Raw genomic sequence first — 20,758 nt, forward strand, 5'->3', positions numbered from 1 at the left:
CAAGAAATTTGTGGAGTGGTTGAAAAATGAGTTTTAATGACTCCAACCTAAGTGTATGTAGACTGCCGACTTCAACTGTAGGTATATCAATTACAATACAGACCTCCTTGGTTACTAGAACTCAGGCACATTAAAATAACCATTCAGAAATATATTACTAAAATATGCCAAACAAAACAAATGATGCTAATCTGAGCACCTTGGATATTAATTGTATACTTTTTGAAAATGTAATAAACAAGTCTTGAAAAGTATTGTCGCATCAATATGAGAATCAGTGTATTTTGCCTACCAAAAACAGTACTCATTTCAGACCCAAAAATATTATACCACATCTTTATTAGCAGTGTATCAATAAATACAAAAATCACTGTCAATATAGTCAACCCTTTGCCTCATGCAATCTAAGGTTACTGAATCAGTAAACAATAGCTGAAGGTATGTGGTGGTGTAGCGAGGACAAACATTTTCAAGATGGTTTCTAAAATAAACGTTCTGGTGATATTTGACGCATGTTGTTCTTCTTGGTTTCTAGTATATTCTTATTTCAATACAATATCATCCCCAAATTACTGTTCCAACAATAGCATTCATGAAATCTTCATCTGGGGGTACAAAGTTTTACCATGACAATTGGGACACTTATGTCAGCAAACTTCACAATATTGACCCATATTTCTCTTTTGTAATAAGCCTTGGAGAGGTGGAATGAGTTCTTTCAAAGTTTTAGATAGGGTTGTGTTCAGGAGGGTGCAGTCTTTTGAACGTTGCAGATTAGAATGTCATGAATATAACTGAAAGGATCCACAACATTGTGTGCAGGGTTGCAAAATTCTGGTATCTTTCCCAAGTGGCCAGGTTTGTCAGAAATCCAGTTTGGAATATTCCTGGAATACAGGAGGCTGCTGAGGGGAGGACGGCTCATAATAACGGCCGGAACAGAGCAAATGGAATGACATCAAACACATGGAAACCATGTATTTGATCCCATTCTGCTCCAGTTATTACCGCAAGCCCATCCTCCCCAATTAAGGTGCCACCAACCTCCTGTCTCCTGGAACCATGAGGGACCAAGCAGGAAATCCAAGTATGTGGAATTTCTGGAAAACCAGAGGAATTTGGGAAACAGCCCAACATTTTACAACACTAGCTGTGTATGTCTGAACGTGTCCCAAGTGTTTGTAGAGGCAGAGTAGTCCTTCAGTCCTCCAACGCCACACTGTCACTGGCGTCCTATTTCACAACGGTGACCACATGTTTCTCTTTCTCCGTCACCACGGGCATGGAGCCAGGCTTGCTGTGCTTGCGTACGTTCCTCTCCCTGGGACACACAATGAGGCAGAAATGAACTCAAACATCAGGAACCAATTCATGAGAATATTCAGACAAGAGAGAGAACCGTTAGCAGAATACACAAAGGAGTTAGTGCCAGACAGGTGGACTGATGTCATAAAATGTAGAATACACTAATAATGACATGTGAAAAATACACAGAGCATCTAGGCTACACTGCCTTCAGTCACAGCTCCTAGGTACACATGGATGATATATTACAATAATGTGTTACTACGTTTCAGGACCAAAAATCAACACAGACTAATATTTGATGAATTATCAACTGGTCATGATGACACCATCCCATCCCCTTAGAGACTTTAGCGTAAATGAGCAAAAAGCCCATGATGACCAAGCCATGAGGGACCATCCTGTCGCCCATTAGGGTAAGTGTGCCTTGGTAGGGCAGTCAGACCTATTCTGGCAGCCAGCTACGGCCTCAACCACAACATGGACCTTCTGCCATACTTGGACAGAGGACAGGGTAGTTCTGAACCTACTGTGTTAACATAGATTGACAGTTTCCTTTGTGGCAAGGCCACAGACCAGGTCAACCACCCAAAAACCTCCTCCCATCAACACAGACAAATAACGTCCAAAACAACACTAACCTTCCCAAGAACTTCACCAAGAAGTCAATTCTACTGATATACATACTGTAACATATAGACTTCTGTGGTTAGACTGTAACAAACAAGAGTATTGAGGATATGTGCAGGTAGAGTTAAGAACAGAAAGCCACTGTAGGGTAGACAGTAGAGGCGTGGGTAAAGGAGGAGCCCATACTTCCTGCGGCGAGCCTCCTTCATGACACGCAGCTCCTTGGTCTGGCTGTAGATGGACTTGGGCAGGTGGCGGTGGTGTGAGATGCGGCGGATCTGAGGGTGGTGCTGGAACTTCTCCTTCAGCTTCTGGCTGTAGTTCACAGCTGCCTTCTCCCTAGGAGCCAGCTAGACCATGGGGGGGACAACAGAGAAAAATAAATAGTAGGTAAGGAGAGAAAAAAAGAGAAAGGGAGAGAAAATAAAAAAAACAAAGAGATTTCAATCTACTACTGAGGTCTACTTGGGAGCCTCATTTATCAGTATACACTGATTGCCCGTCCATAATGACAAAATTTTCATGGGAAAACTGAAATCTAAATAAAATTGTTTAACTGTATGACTGTCCCCTGGGACATTGAACCATGGGGAAAAGCAGGTTTGAAAATGTTCATCTTTGGATACAGTTATCTTTAACACCTACTACTGCTCGTTCATCTTTGTGACTTGGATATTATGACTGAACGATAGGCCCCATGTTTAGTTATAAGACGGTAAAATATTCGCTATCATCTACAGTATAGGGCTGTCCCCGACCAAAAACCATCTTGGATCACTGAATGTCGTCTCTTCTTTCGACCATCGATTGGTCGAAATTTATAAACGTGTAATTTTCCATATATAGACACACCCTACACGTTTTAATAAAATAGACTATTGAGCTTGTCTGATGCTCACTGTTTGATTAAATAAGATTTTTACAAAATACTCAAGAGGGAGCAAGAGATCAAGATAACCAGAAGGGAAAAAAAACCCTGTCCCGATTATCTTCCTCCTGTTCCTACTGGCTTTCGCAGATTCTGCAGTTACTCTCCTGAAGATGCCGGTAATAGGCTATATGAGAAGGCGGGAAACTTTCATGTGGAATGGCAATTTATCTTACCATTTCTACCGATCTGATCTGTGATCCAGTTATGGTTCTCATATGCACATTTTTGTGCAACAATTTAATTTATAATAACGTCTTCGTATCTCAAAATCATTGTCATTTAGTTTATCAAAATGTAATCCAAATCTAAATACGTAACTTATATTGCCAACTATGTAAAAATATCCTATAAAGCCACAACGGATAAGAAGTAATCAGGTAGGCCTATTTTATGACGTTTCCACTAGATCAGGGTATGACATTTTTTGGCTATGGAAAGGGAGAGAGCTCGAAAGATTTTTCAAATACATTTTGGAATTATTGTCATTCTCAATGGATGTAAAAACAGACTTAGTTTGCTTGCTGTTTGAGGTGAAGAAAAGATTAGAGAAGCTCCACAGCTTGCGGTGGTGCATTAAGCCAATCAGAAATACTATTAGATCCCCAAATGGGCACATTTATATGCCTACATTTGCGAGCAGGCCAGGTAGCCTACAGGCCAACCTCAATGCGTAAAATCAGTTGCGCGTCCTTACTCAATATTGACAGGAGCACTCCAAACAAGACAATGACTAAATTGACAAAACAAATAATGGAATGAAATAAACCAAAACTTGTTTCTCACAAGTAGCATAGGTTGTGCGCGCCGCAAACAATGTGTCCACTCAGACAATGAGAATGGTAAAAGACTGGAATAATAATACATGAACTGTTCAGAGGAGACTGTGTGAGTCAGGCCTTCATGGTTGATTTGTTGCAAAGAAACCACTACTAAAGGACACCAATAAGAAGAAGAGACTTGCTTGGGCCAAGAAACACAAGCAATGGACATGAGACTGGTGGAAATATGTCCTTTGGTCTGATGAGTCCAAATGTGAGATTTGTTTTTCCAACCGCCGTGTCTTTGAGACGCAGAATAGGTGAACGGATGATCTCCGCATGTGTGGTTCCCTCCGTGAAGCAAGGAGGTGGTGTGATGGTGCTTTGTTAGTGACACGGTCAGTGATTTATTTAGAATTCAAGGCACATTTAACCAGCAAGGCTACCACAGCATTCTGCATCTCAACAGTTGATGTGGAGATGTGTTTGTTACTTGAACTCTGTGAAAGATTTATTTGGGCTGAAATCTGAGGTGCAGTTACTCTAATGACCTTATCCTCTGTGGCAGAGGTAAATTCCACAAATAACAGGTTTGCCTTGTTAAAAAGGAATTGAAATGCATTCCACGTGACTACCTGTTTGAGAGAATGAGTGTGGAAAGCTGCCACAAGGCAAGTGGTTGCTACTTTGAAGAATCTCAAATATAAAATATATTTTGATTTGTTTAACACTTTTTGGTTAAAATACATGATTCCCTGTGTGCCATTTCATAGTTTTGATGTCTTCACTACTATTCTACAATGTAGAGAAAAGTAAAACAAAGAAAAACTCGTAAATAAGTAGGTGTCAAAACCTGAGACTGGTACGGTATATTTACTACTGCTCAACTAAAAACAATACTGGTCGACTAACAGCCTAACGACCAACCTATCGACCAGTCCTAGCACAGTAAGTAGTGCACAAACAACCTTCACATTCCAATCTGAATGAATGGTCCGAGAGCAGTCTATAGACAGCCGTCCAACACACCCTTCACTCTCCATCTCCCTTCCTCTCCCTCATAAAAAATCTTGAGCGTCTCATTCTCTCCGGACGTAGTTTCCGAGGATCTCTAATTGGCCACTCTTCCAAGGCTTTTATTCTAATTATAATCAATTCAATTTGAAGGGAGATTAGCTAATAGCTGCTGCTGATGTTGAGGTACACTGCTTCCCTTAGACCAGGCCAACAACCTGTTAAATGTTATTTATGAAAACCTTAACATTTACAGTGAAAAAGGAGCAGAGCAACACCGACTCTGCAGAGTTCTCTATGGCCTCCACGCTCTTTCAATAGAAAATGAGTAGTAGGCTTAAGGTGTTATGTAGCTGTATGAGCCGTGTTTCCAGAGATAGTGAGCTCCAAATGTATTGGGACAGTGACAAATGTGTTGTTTTGGCTCTGTACTCCAGCACTTTGGTTTTGAAATGATACAATGACTGAGGTTAAAGTGCAGACTGTCAGCTTTAAATTTGAGGGTATTTTCAATCATATCGGGTGAACCGTTTAGAAATTCCCACACCCATTTAGGGGACCAAAAGTATTGGGGCAAATTCACTTATATGTGTATTAAAGTAGTCAAGTTTAGTATTTGGTCCCATATTCCTAGCACGCAATGATTACATTAAACCTGTGAATACAAATGTTTGGATGCATTTACTGTGAGTTTTGGTCATGGTATCATCCACATTAACGCAGAAGTATTTAGAAACATTTTATTCTTATTTATAATAAAAAAGTGACTCCAATATGATATAATACCTTATTTACCATTCATTTCTATGGGGCACAAAATGATCTGAAACCACCAAAACAAACAGCAAAAGCATTCAACAAATGTGTATATTCACAAGCTTGATGTAAACATTGTGTGCTAGGAATATGGGACCAGGTACTCACCTCTTCACTACTTAAATACACATAAGTGAATTTGTACCAATACTTTTGGTCTTCGTAAAATGGGGGGACTGTACAAAATGTGCTGTCATTTCTAAACGGTTCACCTGATATGGAGTGTAAAGTGCTGTCATTTCTAAACGGTTCACCTGATATGGAGTGAAAAGTGCTGTCATTTCTAAACGGTTCACCTGATATGGAGTGAAAAGTGCTGTCATTTCTAAACGGTTCACCTGATATGGAGTATAAAGTGCTGTCATTTCTAAACGGTTCACCTGATATGGAGTGTAAAGTGCTGTCATTTCTAAACGGTTCACCTGATATGGAGTGTAAAGTGCTGTCATTTCTAAACGGTTCACCTGATATGGAGTGTAAAGTACTGTCATTTCTAAACGGTTCACCTGATATGGAGTGTAAAGTGCTGTCATTTCTAAACGGTTCACCTGATATGGAGTGTAAAGTGCTGGCGTACAAAGCCAAAACAAAGAATGTGTCACTGCCCAATACTTTGAGCTTGCTGTATGTATAGGCTATATATAGCCATACTTCTCATGACTGTCATGAGAATGTGTGATACATACAATAATTGGTGTGATTTCAAAAGGTGAATTTACAATATGTCAAAGGTCAATGTTACTCCAAGTAACATGAAAAATAGCATCACGGGACAAAAAAGAATGACAGTCACAGTGAGGTCAAAGGTAATCTCATAGAATGGCATCAAAAGCCAAAAACCAGAGAGACACTGCAGTTGCAACAAACAGGCTGAAGACTTCCACTCTTCCTGAGATCTGACAGCCTTGATTCAGCATTTCTTTTTAATTAAAGACCCTTCCAGTCCAACTTGATTGTTAATGCTTCATTATTTCCAGAGTGGCCGCTCTCTTTAAGTGATTGGGCCTATTCAAACTGCTGATACCAGCTGGGCTCGTCTGATCTGTTTAAGTGCAAAGCTACAGAATAAATCGCCTCTTATACACTGACAGTAAAACAAGTGCCAATATGTTCCCAATTTTCCAGTGTTAAGCTGCATTAAGGGAATAAGGAAGAGTGAAGCAGAAGGGGGATGGATATTGGAGATGGCACCGAAAAACATCCATTCATCTCCCTTGCAATTCATCCTTGCAATTCATCCATGTAGGCTAAATGCTGGTTTTGGCATCAGATGAAAGGAGTAAGGCTAGATGGTGTAAGAATGTTTAAGATACGCAAAACAGAACCTTATATTTCAGGTAATGTGTAAATAATGTCTTGAACATACAGAGAGTTAAGAGGTTGAAGAAAACATAACAGTAATGCCAAAGTGGGCAAAAAGTACATCCAATATTTGGGCTGGGCGATGCCAACGTTAGCCTGCTGTAACACCTCTCAGTAATTCAAGTCACTATTTCCCCAAAAATACATTTTAGTGAACTATCCATTTAAATTCACTCTATAGTGCCACATTGCCCACACTGACTGACTGGTCAGACTTTGTCTATTGGTAATCAAGAGTTCCAAATAGCTCCAGTCTGTCACTAACCCTGCTCTGCTGTCCCTATTGATCCATTGTACTTATTGAAAGTGATTCTGTTCCAAGTCAGTCAGCATCCTTCAGAGCCCTTGGCAGTGCCACTGCTGTTGGCACCCTGGCCTCTCTCTCTCTTACCATGCAGAGCGTACCACGGTGGGCATCAGGCCATGGCAGGTTGAGGAATCAGAGCTCCAACAAATGCATCAGAATATTAGCATATGGGCCTATCAGTTATTGGTAAGAACTAAAAATGTATCTGGGATCCATCTTTCTTTCATGACATTACTTTGATACCCGACACCTGCAAGTTACAGGACATGCGTACACTACTTCTAAAGGAGAGGAAGAGGACTGTGTCTCACCAATCCCAACTTCTCAGCAGCATTGGCCTTCCACAGTCTGATGTTCATCTCATCTGAAGCACTCAGGATGTACTTGTTGTCTGACGACCACTTTATGGAGATGACGTGCTGCATGCGCTTGGTGTGGTACACCTCCCTGTGAAGTCACACACACACAACCACACACACTGAACACAATGTTGCTGTACAAAAATAAATACATCAATGCTGATGATAAACACACACGGAGACGTAGGATTCAGAACAACAACCCTGGAGTAGCCAGCAATCTGCTGGAACCCAGTGTCTGAACCCCTGGCACCACTAACCTGCTGTGGCCACTGTCTTTGGGGAAGATGCGGATGGTCTTGTCAAAGCTGGCCGAGACAAACTCCTTACCAGTTGGAGAGTAGTCTACATCCAGCACGGCTGAGACATGGTCCATGTGGACGGTGAAAGGCTTGTCCAGGTACCTCATATCATATGTATACAGACTGAAGGGGGAGGAAACGCATGCGGTTGGTTAATAAATACAAAGATGAGATGTTAACACACACCACCGTGCTTCTCTCATTTGTGGTGCAAGAACAGTAAATACAAACACTCGTGAGACATGCTGTTATTGTAAAATAAGTGTAAATGTACATTAGAAATAATAATTCTATGACTCCAAACAATTGCATGAACAAAATCATTATTAGCATTGGAAATACAAACTTCTCTCCAGGAATGAATGAGGCCTATGTGATGTAGGGAACATGTTGTAAACTCAACACATGTTGAATTGCATCACTCACTTGTAATCTTCATTAGAGCAGGTAAAGTTATAAGCTTCCATGGGATTCCAGCACAAAGTGTTGCTCCTCATATTCATGATTACCTATATAGGAAATCACACATTCATACTTCAATACACTAACCACTAGACACATTCAGTAATGAGAGGACAATATGGAATGGGAAATGAGTTTAGTAAAGGGCAAAGTCATGGGCAGTAGGGCTGGACGATATGGGCAAAAAAATCCAACGGCAATTTTTCTACCAAACATTGAGATTGCGATTTTACATCAACACACTTGGTTTTCCTGTTGGAATCATAGAAATAGAATGATCATTCAAATGTTATGGTTGGAATACAGTGGCTAGTTGGAATGCTGTTTTGTTTGGCATGACAACGAGGAAAGGGAGGAGATGGTTCTGACAGAGTAAGAACCAAAGTGTTGGTCAGCATTTCCCATGTTTCCCATAGCCAGCAGCCTATCATCCTGCATCCCACTGCTGCCTTGCCTCTGACCCGACTCCCTGTGGTCACTAAAGATTCCATGGCACTTATCGTAAGAGTAGGGGTGTTAACCCCGTTGTCCTGAATTGCTAATCTGGCTACCTAAATGGCTCCTTCCTCTCCCCTGTAACTATTCCCCAGGTCATTGCTGTAAATGAGAATGTGTTCAGTCAACTTACCTGGTTAAATAAATTAAATGGGACCCTAATTAGATTTAAATAGATAGGTACATTCAGACAAAGATTTTACAATATTATTATCCTTTTCCTCTGATAAGAACAAGCTGTTTCACAAACGATGATATGCTCCACCATTGGTACTGTCCAATATTAGAGCAAAAGATTGCTAGCAAGATTTGCAATCAGTGGAATTAGCTAGGAAGCGATTAGCCTTGCTAACTAATTCCAGGCACATTTTCAGCTAATGAGTGTTTTGCAGAGAGCAAGTTACACAAATGAATAGAAAAATAAAGAAAACGTGAATTTATATTAAGAAGCAAAGTGGAAAGCTGTGTCGTTCTTGTTAGAAAGAAATCTGTTGACTGCATGCTGTTTGGTCCATGCATGCAGTGAATCTGGAGCACGAGGAACTGCCTGCTTGAGTGACAGGGGCCGGGGTTTTGTGTGAGAGTTTGGGAAGCGGCCAAAAGAGGAGAGAAGGCGAACTCTGTCAACTAGAGTAATATATCAAAAGTTTTAAAAAACGGGCTTAGACAGATGGCTAAGTGGCAATTCAAAATATTGCAGCCTCTTGCGATATGGATATTGCGCATGTCAATTTCGATTACTTGTGCAGTTCTAATGGGTAGCATCCCAAACAGCACCCTACGAGCCCTCGTCAAATGGTAGTGTACTAAATAGGGTGTCATTTGGGATGTAAACGTAGAAATGTACCTTTTTAAGAGGTGTCGCTTCCCTCATGTCATACAGCACAATACTTCTGTCAGAGGCACAACTTGCTAGAAGTTCAGTCTGAGGAGAAAAGCAGGAAGGTCAATTAAACATTTTTCTAAAAGACATACAATTCTGTGTTTTATACAACATTTGACCTACATAGTCCTGATATGGGTATAGCCTCCATTATTCTGGTGAATGGAGGCTATAGCCAAAGATATCTATAACTAACACAAGATAGTTCATCTGTGTCATTTACAGTTTGAGCAGACAAAGCATAGTGGGCAAAACAAGCAAGGAGGTAGGCAAAGCCAAGCACGAGCTAGCAAGATCCTATTGGTGCGTTGTAGCATGTATTTGCATATTTCCATTAGGGAACGGCTCCTCTGTGAGGTGTGTGCACACAATCTCAAATCGACCTTGCACTCCTTCTAAACAACACATTTTCCCCCAGTTTGGCAAAGCATCAAGTCTATAAATATTAGTACACTGTGTTTGTAACAGATTCTAGTTTTGGGAACAGAAAAATGTATTGTTTCAACAATGAGAATTTGCAGAATGTCAGCCCAGTTTCACCTAGGTCCATCCTCTCCCACCACCCGCGACTGGAGTTCCTCTCACTACTATACATTTTGGTGGTCAGAAAACATTCTAAACGGATACTTCAGCTTTATAGCCTCTGTGACGTGTCTGGGTTATGCCTTGTGTCTGTTCTATAGCAATGTCAGGGTCCGTATTCACCAAGAGTCGCAGAGCAGAAGTGCTAATCTAGGACCAGCTTTGCCTTTCAGATTATAATTAACAAGATTATATGGCCTGATCCATGATCAGGAATCATACTCTGAGACACTTTCTGCTACAATCCACACAGGGAAAGAGTTGATTACCTCTACAGGGTTGAAGCGGACGCAGCTGAAACTGTCCACACCCCAGGAGAAGGAGCGGATAGGGCTGCTGCGTTGCTCATCCCAGATATCCACCTGCTGACCACACGTCACAAACACACCCTCCTTCTGGTGGTGGTCGATGCTGGTGAACACAGACTGAAAGGAACAAACATCCTCAATCATCATCACAGACTTGAGGGAATACATTACAACAACCATCATCATCACCCTGACTGTAGGGAATATCTCCAAACCCATAATTCTTATCATCATGGGCTTAAAGCCACAATCTTTAATGATCGGTCCACTCGATGGTATGCACATTTTACAGCGTTGCTTAATGAAATCCGATAGGTTTGGTCAGAGATACACTCTCGGAGATATTAACTGAGCAGAATAATGACAGACAGACACCACCTCCTCCTCCTCCATACCTTTCCAAGAATAGTATTGAGAGGTTCCTCTTCCTCTCCGTAGCCGGGAGTCTCCATCTTCCACTGTTTTATAGTCTTGTCATCACCAACCTGTTATTCAGAAACACAAGCATGTTTACTTTCACAGAAGTTTGAGGTTGATTCATAATGAAGTTGTGTCACAAGCCTATAATTCAGCAGAGGGCAACCATTCTGTGAGATAAACCCAGGGGCGAATTCATTTAGTCTGTTGGAAAACATTTTGCAACCAAAACAAGAGTTTCTATTAGAGCAATTCAGATAGGTCCCTCCCAGTTTCAGTTTCATTCGGTTTACTTAAACAGTAAACAGTTTACCAGACCAGGGGTATATTCATTACTCAGATTCCGTTGCAAAATGTTTGGTCTGTTGCAACGGAATTCGAGTAATGAATATACCCCTGGTCTGGTTAGTATCCACTAGACAGGAAACGGAAGCAAATGGGCCAGAAGGTTCTATGTTAACATGTCCATTGCACAACATTAAGTTACAATGTGCCCTAGTGAATACAACCCTGGATAGTGGAACAGATACTGTACCGTAAAGAAGGAGGTGCCACAGAAGCGAACGACCATCCCCCTGACAAAGCCTTCATGGGCCTGGAGTGTACGAACACACTCACGTTTGGTTAGATTCCACACCTTCAGCTGAGAAACAAATCAGTTAGTCTTACAGTATAAACAGGTAATGTAGATGCATCATCTCAATGCACAGACTTATCATTATATATGTTTGACCATTCCAAAGTTAGACATGTAGCCTATAATTCTTAGATTTGCAATCAACTCATATTTAACCAGGCCATTGCTAACTCAAAGTACAGTTAGTTAGTTAACTAACTACCTCTCCATCGCAGGAGCCGGACAGCATTGTGGAGAGGCTCTTGGGGTGCTTGGCCATGCAGTTCACCCCATCCCTGTGGCCGTCCAGAGAAGCCAGGAACGGCTTGGCGAACACGCGCTCCAGCTTGGTGGCATTCAGGGCACGGGTGTATTCTCTTGGCACCTCGAACGGATGGAGGGACGGGTCGTAATTTCTTGGTACTGTAGGTTACATACACTGTTAGAATACGTTTTTTTGCCAGTGCTGATTGAGCTAGCTATAGCTTTATACAGTGGATTGAACTGTGTTTTAGCTAATATGCACTAGCTGGCTAACTATCTGTACTTACCACGCTGGATATCCAACTTCGTCTCACGGACATAGTCGTCCGGATTCCTGGAGAGGACTTTAACTTTCATTGCGTGAATGTGTATAAAGCTCTATACTTCTTCCACCAAAAATGTAACACGGTAAAAATTTTCGTACGGCCATGTGTTTACTTGTGACCTCACCTACCGGATGTTGAGGGCAATATCCGCCCTTATTTGACGGAAGTGTGTTTGTTGATTGCGCTTACAGCGACCAGACAGAACATTACCAAAGATCTTTGGTGACACCATGTGGACTGATTATCACTGTACTTTGGGCTTCAGAGATCTTACTAAAATAGACTTCTTGTGTGACATTACAACGTGTTTATGTTTATTACATTGCAGTAAAATACGCAGAGGGAGAAATTGCATTGATATATTTAATAGCAAAGCGATAGTACCAATTTGAAGCTTCAAAAATTAGACCTCATTCGACGGAAATGACATCACCACACACTCAGAGAGCTTTGTTTCTTCACAGAGTTTAACTCGACCTTCTTCGAAGGAAGTGCAGCGCAGACAAGCGACTCCATATGGAAGAAAAAATAGAAAAAAAGGAGAGAAAAAACTCGTTGAATTTGTAAAATCTGAAAGATTTGAACATAGTTTCTGAACTGTACCGGGCTACGGGAATTCCGGGAAGGGAGAAAGCGCTGTCAGCGCGGGTAAATGCTGTTATTTGTCTTCATAATCATAGTACTTCACTTTCAATTTGAGCGACTTGTACCCGACGAGTCTCTTCTCTGTCTGGACAGCCGGAAGTCTGTGCGAGATAGTTTTTTTTTCTCTCACCTTCAGTTTTTTTTTAATCCTAGATTTTTTTGTGCTTTGCTTTTTCTATTTTCACAGGCGTGGAAGACGCGAGAGTCCGATAACATTCATCTCGTGGTTTTATTAGAACGTCTAGTTAACTGTAAACACCTAGCAAGGAATTGAATTGCACTTGCAGCTCAGAAAAATGCTAACAAGTAACGTTAGCAACCTAGACATCGTATTTGTGTTCGAATTATTGCTTAGCTGCATTGTATCACCACCCACCACCAAATTAATTACTTTGAAGGGGAAAACCCATGTAATAGCGAGCTAGCACGATCCTCCTTCCTATGCAACCACAACAATGCACATTTATAGTAGGAAGCTAAATTACCTAGCTAGCCTTAACAAGTCATATCATTGTGTAACCCGGGGGCATAATTATTGTAATATGTGTCCAAATATTTCAGCTATCTAACCAAATAAAGTACCAACATAGTTACCATTTATTGTTTCGTTAGCTAGCTAATGTATGTGAAGTGGCATTTAAATTATTTAAGATTATTTTCGCCCAAAGGTGCCAGTCGGACGTACAACAATGTAGCCAATTTTATTTCAATTGATGAGTGATTAGCTGTTTGGCCTAGTGGTGATATGGCCGTGTTACTCTTCCATTACAGAAATTATGGAGGATTCCCATTTTAACTCTCAGTACTTCTGGTCCCCTGTGCCTGTACAAGGACAGGTATGTTTAGTGAAACATTTCCGTTTAAAATGTTAAAGTATATTGCAAGTGACACCTTTGGATTGTAGCAAATACTATTTTTGTAGTTTGGAATTTTGTAACAAGGATTTCTCACTTTCTCTGTCAGATTGAGAATGCTATGTTCCTGAAGCAACTGAAGGACCAGGAGAAGAACACTTCCTTCCCCTCCTCTCATTACCAGACAACCATGCTCACTGTCCCCAAGCAGGAGGGAGGGGGGCAGGGCCAAGGGGGTCACCAACACCCCCCTCACACCCAGAACATCACTGTGGTGCCCGTAGCTTCCACTGGTATCATGACAGCAGGTGTGTGTGTGTCAATTGTTATTGTTAGTGTACTATTTATCACACTTTTGCATTGGCTTTTTCCATCAATGTCTGTTTTGTATCTTATTTAAATGTTCCCCTCTCTGCAGCAGGTCTGGTCATCACTACCCCTCAAGGTACACAGCTGGTCTCTCCTGCCTCCTCCTCTCAGTCCTTTGTCGCTGGACATCCCACCATGATCGTCTCTACACTGCACACTCCAGGTAACACACACGATTGTCTCCACCCTCCTTTATCATAACACTGAAAAATACACACTTCACTCACGCACTGTCAAGCTCTGACACACATTTTTCACTTAGACAAGAAACAGGAAGGTGGAACCCCCCAGGTGATCGTCATGCCGACACCTTTAAAGCGAGGAAGGAAGAAGAAGTCAACACTAGGGAGGGGGGTGCTTTCCGGTGGCCACACCCTCTCTGCCGGAAATGAGGCGTTGATTCTGGCTCACTTGGCGTCAGGGGGGCAGGTGAGACAGTTAACATAGTAACTCCATAGTAACCAAAATCAAACCTATTCCCTCTAAAACAATTCCAGACTAAGCTCAGGCTATTGATTTTCAGACTAAGCAACAACAACAAAAAAGCTAATTTAGTCTTTTACAACAGCGTGGCTTTTTAATATGACGGACGTGATTCTAATGTTTGTGTGACATTTGATAGGTGGTTATGTCTTCGCAGCATTATACAACTGACCCGTACGACCTCGCCAACGAAGACGAGAACCACGGCGGGAAAGACTGCAACAAGACCTACAGGTACGGACCTATGACATCACAGAAGGGCCAAAAAACACCTGCTGTGCTGTGCATCCCCATAGGAATGTGAAGCTATGGAATGCTTGCACACCCATATGTCTGTATGTTGTAGATGATAGTCAGGACAGAGAGGTTAGACACAGGCTGTGGATGAACACTAGGTGCTGCTGGGCACGGGCATTTCTCTTTCTCTCTCACACACAAACCACAGAACGACTCCACTGCATGCCGTGGCAGCACACACACCTGCTTAAGTATTTCATTATGTGTATGTACCTGCTCTCTGGAACACACTGTGTGTTTACTCTGCAGCATGGACACACGTTCTCTGCCTCCCTCATGCATCCGCCCCACACACACATCCCTGCACACATTGGACACGCACTCCTTTGCCTACTTCTGTCCTCCTTTTTTTCTCTTTCTCTCCTTCATAAATGTTTCCCTACTTTTCAAGCAATCTGTTTGTCTTTCTTTTTCTTGCTTCAGCAGAATCTGCTCTTTTTCCTGCTGTTTTCACTGATTTCACCCTCTTTCTCTCTTCCCCCTTCCCTCCCTCTTCTGTCTGCTTTCTTCACATCGCTCATTCATTTCATTTGCTCCTTTTTTTGCTTTCTATCCCATTGTATTGTTTATTTTGCTCTCTTCCTTTGTTTTCCCCACTTGCTGTCTCATGCTTCTCCCTTCTTCCACTCTCTTCCTCCCCCTTGCCCATCTCTCATGTCCATGTCTCTTTGTCCTTGCTTTTTGTATTTTCATCTCTCTGTTTCTCACCTGCTCATGCCCTCATTTCCTTCATGTCTTCCCATTCTCCCACTCGTCCTCCCTCCCTGGTCTGTCTCTCTGTCCCGTAGGTGCCGGATGTGTGCTGTGACCTTCTTCAGTAAGTCAGACATGCAGATCCACTCCAAGTCTCACACAGAGGCCAAGCCCCACAAGTGTCCCCACTGCTCCAAGTCATTCGCCAACTCCAGCTACCTGGCCCAGCACATCCGCATCCACAGCGGGGCCAAGCCCTACACCTGCTCCTACTGCCAGAAGTCCTTTAGACAGCTCAGTCACTTACAGCAGCACACACGGTACTGCTCATAGCAGCTCCACCTGACCTGCTCTACCCTACAGGCTTTACCTAGCCTGCCCCTCTCCCCTCCCCTCTATTGGCTGCTAGCACTGTGTGGGTGGGTGTGTGTGGATGTCTGTGAAAAGGAAAGACGCAGGCCGTGTGTGTGTGCGTGCGCACGATTGTATGTCGTCTCTACTTCGAGTCCCTCTGTCTCTTGTCTGTCTGTCTGGTATCCTTATCTCTACACTGCTGCTTCTCTATTGCGTGTACACACACATACATACATACATACATGCATACATGCATACATACATATATACATGATCAGTTTGAAAATAATTTGAGTCAGAGTGGAATACTGTTACGTTTTAGAGAAATTTTATTTTTAGAAGTCAGTCACTGAGTAATAGAGGTAGTTTAAGTGTGATTTCCCTATCAATCAAGGTTTTAAAAAAAAGCAACACTGTTCTTCCCTCCTCCCTCTCTCTCTCTTCTCTTCTTTCTTCCAGAAACCACACTGAATCCAAGCCCCACAAGTGTCCCCACTGCACTAAGTCATTTGCCAACTCGAGCTATCTGGCCCAGCACATCCGCATCCACACAGGGGTGAAACCGTACACCTGCTCTTTCTGTCAGAAGTCCTTCAGACAGCTCAGTCATCTACAGCAGCACAACAGGTGAGGGTGATGTACTACTTATCTGCCCCTTTCTCTGTGGGGGCCTTTCATTAGTATTTTTTCTATGGGGGCATTGCAATATACATTTTTTTCTCTGTGGGGCTCTCTCAATAGACTTTTTCTCTGTGGGGGGGGGAACTCTCAATAGACTTTTTCTCTGTGGGGCTCTCTCAATAGACTTTTTCTCTGTGGGGGGGAACTCTCAATAGACTTTTTCTCTGTGGGGGGGAACTCTCAATAGACTTTTTCTCTGTGGGGGGGAACTCTCAATAGACTTTTTCTCTGTGGGGGGGGAACTCTCAATAGACTTTTTCTCTGTGGGGGGGAACTCTCAATAGACTTTTTCTCTGTGGGGGGGAACTCTCAATAGACTTTTTCTCTGTGGGGGGGAACTCTCAATAGACTTTTTCTCTGTGGGGGGGAACTCTCAATAGACTTTTTCTCTGTGGGGGGGAACTCTCAATAGACTTTTTCTCTGTGGGGAGGAACTCTCAATAGACTTTTTCTCTGTGGGGGGGAACTCTCAATAGACTTTTTCTCTGTGGGGGGGAACTCTCAATAGACTTTTTCTCTGTGGGGGGGAACTCTCAATAGACTTTTTCTCTGTGGGGGGGAACTCTCAATAGACTTTTTCTCTGTGGGGGGGAACTCTCAATAGACTTTTTCTCTGTGGGGGGGAACTCTCAATAGACTTTTTCTCTGTGGGGGGGGAACTCTCAATAGACTTTTTCTCTGTGGGGGGGAACTCTCAATAGACTTTTTCTCTGTGGGGGGGAACTCTCAATAGACTTTTTCTCTGTGGGTGGGGGGAACTCTCAATAGACTTTTTCTCTGTGGGTGGGGGGAACTCTCAATAGACTTTTTCTCTGTGGGTGGGGGGGAGAGAGACTCTCAATAGACTTTTTCTCTGTGGGTGGGGGGGAGAGAGACTCTCAATAGACTTTTTCTCTGTGGGTGGGGGGGAGAGAGACTCTCAATATACTTTTTCTCTGTGGGTGGGGGGGGAGAGAGACTCAATAGACTTTTTCTCTGTGGGTGGGGGGGAGAGAGACTCTCAATAGACTTTTTCTCTGTGGGGGGGAACTCTCAATATACGTTTTCTCTGTGGGGGGGAACTCTCAATAGACTTTTTCTCTGTGGGGGGGAACTCTCAATAGACTTTTTCTCTGTGGGGGGGAACTCTCAATATACTTTTTCTCTGTGGGGGGGAACTCTCAATAGACTTTTTCTCTGTGGGTGGGGGGGAGAGAGACTCAATAGACTTTTTCTCTGTGGGGGGGAACTCTCAATAGACTTTTTCTCTGTGGGGGGGAACTCTCAATAGACTTTTTCTCTGTGGGTGGGGGGAGAGAGACTCTCAATAGACTTTTTCTCTGTGGGTGGGGGGGAGAGAGACTCTCAATATACTTTTTCTCTGTGGGTGGGGGGGAGAGAGACTCTCAATAGACTTTTTCTCTGTGGGTGGGGGGGAGAGACTCTATACTTTTTCTCTGTGGGTGGGGGGGAGAGAGACTCTCAATAGACTTTTTCTCTGGGGGGGGGGAACTCTCAATAGACTTTTTCTCTGTGGGGGGGGGAACTCTCAATATACTTTTTCTCTGTGGGGGGGAACTCTCAATAGACTTTTTCTCTGTGGGGGGGAACTCTCAATATACTTTTTCTCTGTGGGTGGGGGGGAACTCTCAATAGACTTTTTCTCTGTGGGTGGGGGGGAACTCTCAATAGACTTTTTCTCTGTGGGTGGGGGGAGAGAGACTCTCAATAGACTTTTTCTCTGTGGGTGGGGGGGAGAGAGACTCTCAATAGACTTTTTCTCTGTGGGTGGGGGGAACTCTCAATAGACTTTTTCTCTGTGGGTGGGGGGGAGAGAGACTCTCAATAGACTTTTTCTCTGTGGGTGGGGGGGAGAGTTTTTCTCTGTGGGGGGGAACTCTCAATAGACTTTTTCTCTGTGGGGGGGAACTCTCAATAGACTTTTTCTCTGTGGGGGGGGAACTCAATAGACTTTTTCTCTGTGGGGGGGGAACTCTCAATAGACCTTTTCTCTGTGGTGGGGGGGAACTCTCAATAGACTTTTTCTCTGTGGGGGGGGGGGGAACTCTCAATAGACTTTTTCTCTGTGGGTGGGGGGAGAGAGACTCTCAATATACTTTTTCTTTGTGGGTGGGGGGGGGAGACTCTCAATAGACTTTCCATCTCTATCTGGGGACATCTCAATAGTCTACAGTGTTTTCCTCTCTTCATCTCCCTCATATGTAATGGTGTGGATCACAGGATAGCTGAAAGGAGAATATGGAGGGCACGTTTACATTTCTCCCATGCTTCTGTAGGATCCACACAGGAGACAGGCCTTATAAGTGTGTTCATACGGGCTGTGAGAAATCCTTCACACAACTCTCCAACCTACAGGTGACTACTGTCCCTTTTTTCTTTGGTTTTTATTCCCAGTGGTGAAAGCTTAGTAATACTAACCCTTAGTAGTTACAGTCTTACAAATACCCATTTGAAGATGAGTCCTGAACGGTCCTGTTTTGTTCCAGTCTCACAGACGGCAGCACAACAAGGACAAACCCTTCAAGTGCACCAACTGTAACCGTGGTTACACGGACGCAGCCAGTCTGGAAGTCCACCTGTCCACTCACACGGTCAAACACGCCAAGCTCTACTCCTGTGGCCTCTGCAACCGCACATACACCTCTGTAAGAGAAACACCACTGTTAAGGCACCCAGCATGTAGTTGTCGCAGACCTTTAACTTTCAACAGACATTTTCACAGGCTTCAGACAGTGTGCATGTCGGTGCATAGTGTGTGTTGGTGCACACTTGTCAACTCTCGCTCTAACCCTCTTTATTCTATTTTCAGGAGACGTACCTGGTGAAACACATGCAGAAACACAACTCCAACCCGCTCACTGCAGCGGCGGTGGCTGCTGCACAGCACTCTCAGCAGAACCAACAGAACCAAAGCCATACCCAGAACCAGGGAGGTTCTCATGGCCAAGGCCGAGGTGAGGGCACTGATAGTGGGGCAGTCCGAGCCGGAGGACAAGGTGGAGATCATGGACAAGGACAAAACCAGGGTAGCTACTCTCAGGCAGAGACGGCATCCTGCCCTTTTGACCTGCACCAGTATAAAACAGTCGCTGCAGGGGACATCCAGTTCAAATCAGTCAGTGTGGCAGACCTAGCGACCCACAAGGACCTCTGTCTCACCGTGGCTACCTCCACCATTCAGGTGGAGCATCTAAACTCATAGGGGTGGGAGGGAGGAGTGGTAGAGACTGAGAGAAACTGGAGGAGCCCTATGGACAGACTGGATAAAAGCAATACAGAGGGGATATAGGAAGATGTGCCTGAAAGGTGTGTAATGGAAGAGGAATAAGAGATGTTCGAACAGAGATGGACTTTTTGTACTTTTTTGTACTGGTTTCTCACTTTTATTTCATTTAGCCAATGTTGAGTTTGTGTTTTTGTACTCTTTTATAATGACTGGCTAGTGTATACTGTTTGTAAAGGAGTGTTTCTCTGTCTGTCTCTGCAATGGTGTGGAAGAGAGACAAAAAATGACAGAGAACAATGAGTGAAGAGATGTTTTCTCTTTTCTTTTTTTTATCCTTCTACTCCATACGAACACAGCTTTGATTGTGGTCACGTCCGTGAAGTGTATAACTGAAACTAACAGAGAATTGTTAAGGTAATTTTTTTCTACTTTCCCACAGATACTATCAGGTATTGATTACATCATCATTGTCATGGTTACTGTAATCTACCTTGTAAAATGTGCTCACAAATCTTTTTCACTGGAAAAAAAAGGGAAGTAGGCTCTAAAAAAAGGCCTGCAAAGGTATATATTGATATACATACCAGTGTATATGTGTGTGTGTTAAAAATAAATGTATAATCTATACTATATAACACTTTGATATTTAGCCTCAGTCCAGAAGCCAATCATGGAGCCCTGTTTACCTCACCTGACCCTGTAAGAACTGGGAAGTGAATGTGATCATCTGGTACTTGTTCTATGTATTTCTTGTCATATTTATTTTGTGTCCTAAGAATATCATTGTTATCCAAATATATTCTGACTATACTTCCACTACTGTTATACTACAGTGTATGAGCCTTTACAAACAGACTGATACGTATGAAAAGTGTTTCCCCTTATCAAACAATAAAAACCTCACTGAAATCCAACAATTTGCCTTCCTGTAACACATTGTGCTCTTGCAGTAATGATAACGATTCACTTTGAAGATCGCCTATGTTTGAAAGGGTGAGATGCTGCTGTTTAATTTATTG

At 42.9% G+C, this 20,758-nt stretch overlaps 2 protein-coding genes across 17 annotated transcripts; one reads left to right on the top strand and one right to left on the bottom strand.

Annotated features, from left to right (window-relative positions):
• Window positions 1–321: 321 nt before the first annotated feature.
• dcaf13 (ddb1 and cul4 associated factor 13) lies at window positions 322–12,882 on the bottom strand. The gene is made up of 11 exons (XM_031788224.1): window positions 12,099–12,882; window positions 11,771–11,970; window positions 11,467–11,574; window positions 10,910–10,999; window positions 10,476–10,631; window positions 9,589–9,666; window positions 8,211–8,293; window positions 7,743–7,907; window positions 7,435–7,570; window positions 2,122–2,285; window positions 322–1,321 (listed from the first exon to the last, which is right to left on the bottom strand). Exons 1-11 carry the CDS (start codon window positions 12,166–12,168, stop codon window positions 1,234–1,236), a joined length of 1,338 nt encoding a protein of 445 aa, XP_031644084.1. The 5' UTR covers window positions 12,169–12,882; the 3' UTR covers window positions 322–1,233.
• LOC109901214 (zinc finger protein 384-like) lies at window positions 12,551–20,653 on the top strand. Of its 16 annotated transcripts, none has more exons than XM_031788194.1 (11): window positions 12,595–12,785; window positions 13,554–13,618; window positions 13,746–13,944; window positions 14,058–14,168; window positions 14,268–14,434; window positions 14,646–14,722; window positions 15,574–15,798; window positions 16,292–16,459; window positions 18,790–18,868; window positions 19,000–19,158; window positions 19,323–20,653. In XM_031788194.1, exons 2-11 carry the CDS (start codon window positions 13,559–13,561, stop codon window positions 19,713–19,715), a joined length of 1,638 nt encoding a protein of 545 aa, XP_031644054.1. In that variant the 5' UTR covers window positions 12,595–12,785; window positions 13,554–13,558; the 3' UTR covers window positions 19,716–20,653. The 16 variants fall into 16 exon arrangements, with proteins under 16 accessions (XP_031644076.1, XP_031644077.1, XP_031644054.1 ...); XM_031788189.1 differs by having other exon boundaries at window positions 12,620–12,785; window positions 14,055–14,168; XM_031788187.1 differs by having other exon boundaries at window positions 12,627–12,785; window positions 14,628–14,722.
• Window positions 20,654–20,758: the final 105 nt, after the last annotated feature.

The sequence above is a fragment of the Oncorhynchus kisutch genome, linkage group LG2, assembly GCF_002021735.2.
Source record: "Oncorhynchus kisutch isolate 150728-3 linkage group LG2, Okis_V2, whole genome shotgun sequence".
Classification (NCBI taxonomy): domain Eukaryota; kingdom Metazoa; phylum Chordata; class Actinopteri; order Salmoniformes; family Salmonidae; genus Oncorhynchus; species Oncorhynchus kisutch.